At 42.8% G+C, this 8,509-nt stretch overlaps 2 protein-coding genes across 2 annotated transcripts in view; one reads left to right on the top strand and one right to left on the bottom strand.

Annotated features, from left to right (window-relative positions):
- The first annotated feature begins 296 nt into the window (after positions 1-296).
- Positions 297-8,509, top strand: part of mmp11a (matrix metallopeptidase 11a) — a 47,643-nt gene continuing 39,430 nt past the window's right edge. The window contains exon 1 of the mRNA XM_079687622.1: positions 297-558. Coding sequence (XP_079543748.1) covers positions 457-558 — 102 coding nt within the window. The 5' untranslated portion in view covers positions 297-456. The remainder of the gene's footprint in view (positions 559-8,509) is intronic.
- LOC307042846 (E3 SUMO-protein ligase KIAA1586-like) lies at positions 3,218-7,136 on the bottom strand (the record flags this gene model as incomplete). Its single annotated transcript, XM_079687011.1, has 3 exons — positions 6,641-7,136; positions 5,267-5,362; positions 3,218-5,100 (listed from the first exon to the last, which is right to left on the bottom strand). Exons 1-3 carry the CDS (start codon positions 6,864-6,866, stop codon positions 3,218-3,220), a joined length of 2,205 nt encoding a protein of 734 aa, XP_079543137.1. The 5' UTR covers positions 6,867-7,136.

Here is an 8,509-nt window from a genome sequence, read left to right as displayed (position 1 = left end):
TACTCTAGGTTTTTGTGTAATAATACTCTTATACTAATCCTATAATATCCCCTGCAGTGTGCCTGCCCATGCACTGCTGTCTCTGTTTACAATGTTAAATGCCGTGTGTATTTAAAATAAATATTAAATAACTAAATATATGGTTTCTTCATAATCAATAAACACAGGTGGGTGAATCAAGCAAAGCTCTCAAATGTTTTGAATTGCCGGCACGCGGCAGAGAAAGGGTTAAGAGTCACATGGTAGCGGGTGGTATTATCAGCCCTGGGCTGTAAAAAAAAAAAAAAAAAGTGTAAGTGGAGGAAAAAAACCTTTAGGAGAACAAAGAAGTCAGAGTCTATTTAAAGAGACGTAGCCCCGGATTCTGCAGCCGTGTGACTCCCGGCTTTGCTCACCGCTCCTCCTGCGCCACATCCAGCCCGCCTGTGCACCAGCACGGCTCCTGACGGGGCGAGGATGCGGACTTCTCTGGCCGTGTGCTGCTGCGTCTTTGCACTACATTGCCTGCAGAGTACACTTTGTCTTTCAGTGCGGGGATCCAGCAGGTACAAAGCACCGGTGAGTTTGAGGACACTCGTTTTTTAACTTGTTGCAAAGCAGAAAAAACGTAGGCCTACCAATAGTCTACTTTGTTTATGTTTTGGGTTTGGTTTAACGTGTTGCACGCATGGGGAATGATTTATTATTTTGCATGTTTTATGGAATCGGCAGTGTTGACTTTCTCCATTCTTTCTGCCGCTACAAGGGTCCCCCCCACCCCCTAAACACACACAGGGCACACACATGCACACACCTTTTCAACTGTTTTCCTTTGCAAACTTTGGAGCCGAATGAATCTTTTTTTGCTGCAGAAAGACACCGATGTACATTTGTGTATTAAGAATTACTTTTAGTTTTAAGAAGTTCTTTTCTAAAGCAAAAGGTCCACCTAACAACGCTCACAACCGCACTGAATACACACTATTTCCTCTGAATCACCTGGACAATTGGCGCTTATGTTGTAATTAAGAAAATGTTTAGTTTTAAACACAGGAGCTGGCCTGTCACTGTAATTAGGCCGGAAGCTGCTCTTACGTGCAAAACAATACTATCATTACTCTTTATTTTTGTGTCTGCTCAGCAGTAGCATTCATGACTTTGCGGCCACCACCTGACGTGCTCTCCATTCCGTGCATGCAGCATGACAGCGGAGTGTTTTGGTTTTGCTTCAGTGCACCCAGCTCAGATTTCTGTTTAGGCGAGAGAGAAAGAGAGGTTGCTGAGTTCCCCTCCTCTGCAGGGCAGGAAGCAGTAATAACAGGTCTTAGGGGCATTTTGTCAACAACACCATAAAAGACAGGGGTCCAGGACCAGCATATGGACCCGTAATGACGGCGACAGTGGCACGCGTTACACATATAGGACAGCCATGTGTTTCGGTGGCTTTTTTTTTAATCTCTCTGACATATTTACCTGCCCTGACAGCGATGTTTGTGTGTAACAGAGGCAACATGTCCTCCTTGAGCTCCTATTGCAGGAACTAGGAGAGGTTTTTGAGACTTTGTCTTCGGACAGAATGTGTCACTGAAAAAGCGTCATTGCAAGATCCAGTCACTAAACTTTTTTTAGTTTAAGTTAAGATCAAAAAAGAAAATGGACAAGCTCCGAAACTTAATAGAGAGGCGAAGTCCCGCCCATCTACTTCCGACCCATCGGACCTTATTTCGGAAAAAGTATAGAGGTTTCTCAATACTCTAATTTCCCCTCCTCTCTCCTCGGTTCCCCTCCTCACGGCCCCTACACACGACGGCATGCGTTGCCGCTTCAACGCTTCTGCCAGTGGCGGCCGGCCCATAGGGGCGCTAGGGGCGCCGCCCCCCCTCTTCCCACATGTTTGATTGTCATTAAAAATTAAAAATAAATTAAAAAATATATTTCCAAAAAATATATATTTTTTATTTTTATTTTTAAAGAACAAGGTAAATATTATATAGTTGGTATCAGTAAAATGTATAATCTACAATAACATCTCGTTTAAAATTGTTTTACGATGTCTAAAGTTACTGATAAGTCACATGTTTCCTCCCTGGCCGCAGCGTGTATCATTACCCTCTCTCCAGTGGTGTAGTGGTCCCTGGAGAAGTGGGTATACTCTTAGTTTTGCAATTTTTTTTAAGCAGCCCATAGTGCAAAGGATTATCGCCCTGTTTTATAGTGACATACTCTATTTAGTTCACCCCAAAAATATTAACCCAGTATAGTTACTCAGTATTACTTACACACAGTGGTGGACAGTAACGAAGTAAATGTAATTCGTTACTGTACTTAAGTACTTTTTTGAAGTATCTGTACTTTACTTAAGTATTTCCATTTTGGGGGACTTTTTACTTTTACTCCACTACATTTCAAAGTAAAATATCTTACTTTTACTCCACTACATTACGGGACATCTGTCGTTCCTTCTCATGAGTGAATTATTTGTTATATAAATAAGCAGAGCGTTCCACAAGGTTTAGGAGTGTGTTTATGGGAATTTTTGACCATTCTTCCAGAAGCGCATTTGTGAGGTAATTTAACCAAGAGATTTTGGACAATTCCATACTCCCAACTTTGAAAACAGTTTGGGAATGGCCCCTTCATGTTCCAACATGACCGTGCACCAGTGCACAAAGCAAGGTCCATAAAGACATGGATGACAGAGTTTGGTGTGGATGAACTTGACTGGCCTGCACAGAGTCCTGACCTCAAACCAATAGAACACCCTTGGGATGAATTAGGAGCACAGCCTGAGAGCCAGTCTCTTCATCCAACTTCAGTTGCCGCTTCTGGAAGAATGGTCAAATATTTCCATAAACACACTCCTAAACCTGGTGGAAAGCCTTCCCATAAGAGTTGAAGCTGTTATAGATGCAAAGGGTGGACCGACGTCATTTGAAACCCTATGGATTAAGAATGTGATGTCACTTTAGTTCATATGCACATCAAGGCAGGTGACCCAATACTTTTGGCAATATAGTGTATATATATATATATATATATAAATAAATATCACCACAAATATTGAATATCATCATTCAAATAATTCAACAATAAATTCAAAACGATATGTTACAAAACAACAATATATAGTTAACAATGAACAAAAATATATACATTTTACAACATATCCATGAAAACCAAAGTGACTCTCTCAACCCAGTGCTGGGTTTCTAAGTAAGTGCTCATATTACAGTATTTTCTAGACAGACTTGCTTTCTGCAGGAGTTTTCACACCGCATTGCCTTGAACGCATAGAAGTGGCAGCACGGTGTCTCTTCAACCAGGTCCTCATATACTTTTGAGGATCAAACATAGAAGTAGGGGGGCCGTTGATATTAATCATCATCAAGTTTGATATGTTTGAGATCAGTAGTACAGCCCTTTTGTCTGAGCTTATATTGTTCATAAGGCTAAAGTTCCTCTCACACTCTGCTGTGCTGACAGGGAATGTCTTCATACAGTTCATGAGTGGTTTTAGGTCCTTGGGCTCACTATTGGGCTCTTCCAGTAGGTCTCGCATCCCATTCAGTGCTTGGTCTGTGCACAAGTGAAATCGCTTGCACAGTCGCTTAACCTGGTCTTCACCATGGCGAATGCTGGGGTTTGATGGCCATTTACTCTGATCAAGGATGCTGAAGTCCTTGATGACCGCATCTTCGAAAGACAAGCGTTGCTCAAGATTGTTCACAAGGCTTTGTAAGAACTGGCCTGGATTGATTGACTTCAGCTTTGCATTTCCTACTAGAGCTATAGAGCGATACTCCCCAGCCTCTTTTGCCTCTAAAGCCTCACAGTATTTTTCACCTGGACTCTCTTTGAAAGACTGTATCACTCTGATTGAGCGTTTCAGCAGATGCTCTGCTCTGAGGAGAGTTATAGAATGAGCTTGAAGCTCCAGTGACAGGACACTTAGTTCATGGAGAGTGTCATACATGAGCCCAAGGTCACAGATAAATTCAGGACTTTGAAGACGGTATAATAAACCTCTGTACATTTGTTTCTCTTTGGTGGACCTCATCTCATCGGAAGACGCATTCTTAAAGTGCTGCACAAGACCTCCCAGGGATGTCCACACAGCACGAACAGTACGAAAGCTACTGTCCACCCAGCGTACATCTAAAACTCTGCCAATGCGAAGAAGTTGTGAGCCTACTTCAGCTGCTGCATCTTTGAGTTCACGCTCATTTTTGTTCGACATACTATAAAGTGAATATAGCTTCTGCATAAATATTTTAAAGTGGTTGACACCCGTCACCTCATCAACAGCATTTGACACAGCTAGTTCCAGCCTATGGTTCATACAGTGCAACACAAAGAGCCTTGGGAATCTCGAGGTCAACTTGGTTGCTACTCCTGACTTCTTTCCTAGCATGACACTGGCTCCATCAGACACAAATGTTACCCAGTTTTCAAGAAGCCACTCTTCTGTAAAGCCAGCCTTCATTAAACAGGTGAGTAAAGCCTGTTCTATGCCATCTGCTCTCTGATTGTCTAATTCAACTAGATGAAGGAATATGAACTCAGGGCTTGCTCCTTCAATTGACGCTTTTACAGAAACTGTCAGGACAAGTTTGTGACTTAAAGAAGAGGCCTCGTCAATAAGGACAGCTAACTTCGTGGATGATGCTATTATGTTACTCACAATTTTGCTCTGCATCTCACTGGCAACATGTTGTATGATTTGTGTTGCACTGTAACGTGAATGAAGTATTGAGCCCATCTTAACACCATTCAGTTCCTGCAGCTCAATGAGGCTCTCATGGTCAGAAAAGGGTCTGTTCTTTTTGGCCAAATGGTAGGCTGTTCGGAACACAGCATCAGTTTCCTTCTTGTAGGACTCAGTCATAACCTCCACTGCATTCTCAATGGCCGATTCTTTTTGTTGTTCTGCCACCTTCACAGCCTGAGAGTGTGCCTTGGACAAAGCATGTTTCCTGATCTTATTTCTCAAGACTGACAGACTTGTTTCTCTACTTCCCTGAGAAGACACTTGAATTTCAAAGTTCATCCATTCTCTTGAGAGTGATACACCTTGCTCCTTGTTGATCCCAATGGAGTTCACACTGCTACAAACCAGACATCCTGTGAAGCATAAACATACAATGTAACTACTGTATCCACAGCTGTATGTGTGCATGGTCTATTTTTCCCATATACATAAAAGGACACACACACACACACGCACACAATATTAATGTGTGTCCACTGTTTCAGAAGCTACCTAAACTAACAAGATACCTAAACTTACCAAGTTTTTTGTTTTTGGATCCCAACCAGGGGTTCTTGGATTTAAAATCCTCTTTTTGATTGACAGTCCACAGGTCAGGCCAGTCATTATTGATGTCTAAGGGAAGAACAACAAAAGTGATTGAATTATAGGCTATAAAAGGGGAACAATGACCATAACCTATTCAAAAGTGTAAAGTTGTCACCTTCATAATCTGCATTATTAGATTTTTTCATTTTAGCCCCCAAATAGTCAAATAGTCAATTACACAGGGCCTAGCTGTAGCTTTATCCATGGCTGTGTCAATACAAAGTGTGAAAACTCTTCTAAGAAAAGGCGTTATGACGTGACTCAATGTTGCACACAAATTAGACCTAAACACAGACAAACCTTGTGCCCTTTTCAACCAGGTCCTTGGTAAACAACAGCACGTTTCCTTTCGTGAGGAAGACGCACTTTTAAACTTTTACCGTCATATACGTCTTTTACTTCCTACCGCATCCTGCCTTCAAAATAAAAGTACCCGTTTTCATAATGTATCCAAATTCGTGGATTCCACGTAGCGTCGCTATGCCCGAATCTGGCTGTACGTCGCACAAGGTCAAAATGCCCTTGCTATTTTTAAGCTGTTGGCTGAAACAACAGTCGCCAAAGTAACACAGATATAAGACTTTATTCAATCCTAAAAGAGGTAGATCGGCGGGATAAATGGCTGTCTTTAATTAGAAGAGACCACTGGCAGCCAACATCTACCCTCAGATTGTGCAGTCTCCTATAAATTAGCACTAGCTACATTTGACCTCAAATTATGTAGCTGCTAGTGCTAGCTAGCTAATTTTTTATCTCCATTTGACAGGAAAACGCTGACAATCCAAAACACTAATCTTCAGTTGCCACAGCTAATGTTACAATTAAGCAGATAGCTGTGTCACGTCACCAAACACACGATGATCTTAGCATTATGTTAGCTAACGTTAGCTAAGCGCTAACGTTCTTCAGATTGCGTGGTACCTAGCTATGCTCTTGAAAAGCTTTCAGGCTATCTCTGGTGTATGGGGATGGATTTTGTGTACAAGATAAATGTAAATGTCGGGAAAATAAAGTTGGGGCAGACACTTAGCTTAAGGGACACAATAAAGTTCAGAGTAATAAATATGGATTGCAGCAAATAATGGATGTATTTTCCAAATGTCTTTCTGTCTCACTAAGGTGTGCTGTGCTCATTGCCATGAAGCTATAATAGCTAACTAGCGCCACTAGAATCAGAAATACTAAATTTAAAAGTTGAAACCAACTATTAACGAAAATAATGCTATTACTACTTTTATGTTAGTATATATGACTACCTAGCTACGATTTGTTACAAAAATCTTAAAATATAGAAGTGAGACCCACCGTTATTGTCGTCTTCATCTCCTTCCCTGTCAGCATCCTCTTCAACGGATGAGGGGGACGGAGGGAGCGCAGGTGTTGGGCTGATGTCAGGGCTGATGATAACAGGGCTATCAGCTAACAGCTCCGGTGTTCTAGCCTCACTATCTGTAGCTGAGCTGCTGGCCGATGTAGTTCCACAAGGACGTTTATTGTAAAAGGAAATTTTAGTCTGAATGGCTCGCTTCATTTTAACAGTTCATACCATTTTTGTAATGGCAAATAGTTGAAAGTAAATTAACATTTGTCTATATGCAGTTTTTTTCCCTTATTAAGACCCGACCTACTCTGCCTCTGATTGGTTTTTCATCAGTTCTCGCGCTGAAAACCTGACCAATCTAACCAGCGAAGGCATAGAGTTAGCCAATATGAGGCAGAGTAGGTTTGTGTCATGAGTCTTCACAGTACTATGAAATGACATTGAGCCACTACTAAATAATGCGCACCAGCGGTGATTGAGAAGTGGGTATACGCCATGCTGTCTGAAATATAAGTGGGTATACGCCGTATACCTGCGTATACCCTGGACTACACCACTGCCTCTCTCGTCCGGGCGGTAGAAAGGAGCCCTCAGCCAGAGCAGCTGCAGCCAACAAGCTGACTGTTGCTATCTGTAAACTATGCCGCCGAAACATAATTTTAGCCAATCAGCGTCGTCAGATCTGATGCTCAAAGGGCGCCCTTTCAGCGCCCTGGCCTGTGTGTCTGTGAGTTGTTTAGACTCGTATCCAAGGTGATGCTACAGTGGGGGATGGCTGCGTCTGCAGGTGTAGACTCCGGTGCTAGTGGATCGCCGGAGCTGTAGATTAACATTTGCATGCTTATTGTAGTTGTAAGGGCAATGCCTGTAGCACCATGGAGCATATTTGTGGGCTGGACCTGTATTTTACAGGAAAAGAGTGATCAGAGGGTCGAGTTGTCGATTCTTGTTCAGTTTTCATCTTCCTCACCCTCTCAGACTTTGAGTTGCGCGCGCTGCTAAAGAGACGCGCTACCATGGAAACCAAACAATGGTGTAGCTGTATTAAAGTCCGAGTGGAAACAGTCGTGAGTAAATCTGATTTTGTCAGAAATCGGGAGAAATGCGGGAGTGTCCCGCGAAAATCGGGAGGGTTGGCAAGTATGACTGACACACACACACACACACACACACACACACACACACACACACACACACACACACATTCCATAGCCCCACCAAAAATATTTTCCACCAGCCGCCACTGGCTTCTGCCCATTCACTTTGAATGGGGTGACGTTGCGATTCGCCGAACTGCATTGTGGGAGCAAAGCGTAGCTTTTCTCGCGGTGCTCGCCGCAAAAGTAGAGCAATGTTCTACTTTTGACGCCTCGACGGAGGCGTCAGCCAATCAAATCCCGTTTATGCTAATCTGCCAGTACAAGCGCTAGCCAATCAAACCGCGTGTATGCTGGGAGAGCCATACCGCAGTTCATTTCCTCATATTCCCAAAAATTGAGGAGAAAATAATCGTAGCCGTAGCGAATCACCCGGTGCTTTATGATCAGTCCCTGTTCACCTACCGGTATACAAACCGGAGGAGCCAGGCATGGAGGGAGGTGGCAGAGACAGTGGGTGAAACTGGTAGGTTTTCGCCTGTTTGGAGAGTTTATATCCAGTGTACTTCGTTTGAATGGACAGCTAGCAGACATAGACAGTATTTAGCCAGCATGGAATGTTGCGTAAAATCGCACCATATACATTAATGTCCTAAATGTACATCATATGTGTGAAATGTAAAACCTTTTATGCAATTGACAGGAGAGATTCATGTGATTGGTTGTTGGTCGCGTTGCTCGCATAAACTCCCCAAG

Source organism: Notothenia rossii, assembly GCF_949606895.1.
Source record: "Notothenia rossii genome assembly, chromosome: 6".
Taxonomy (NCBI): Eukaryota; Metazoa; Chordata; class Actinopteri; order Perciformes; family Nototheniidae; genus Notothenia; species Notothenia rossii.
Note: the sequence above shows the minus strand (reverse complement) of the source record. Positions and strands in the feature narration are given on the sequence as shown.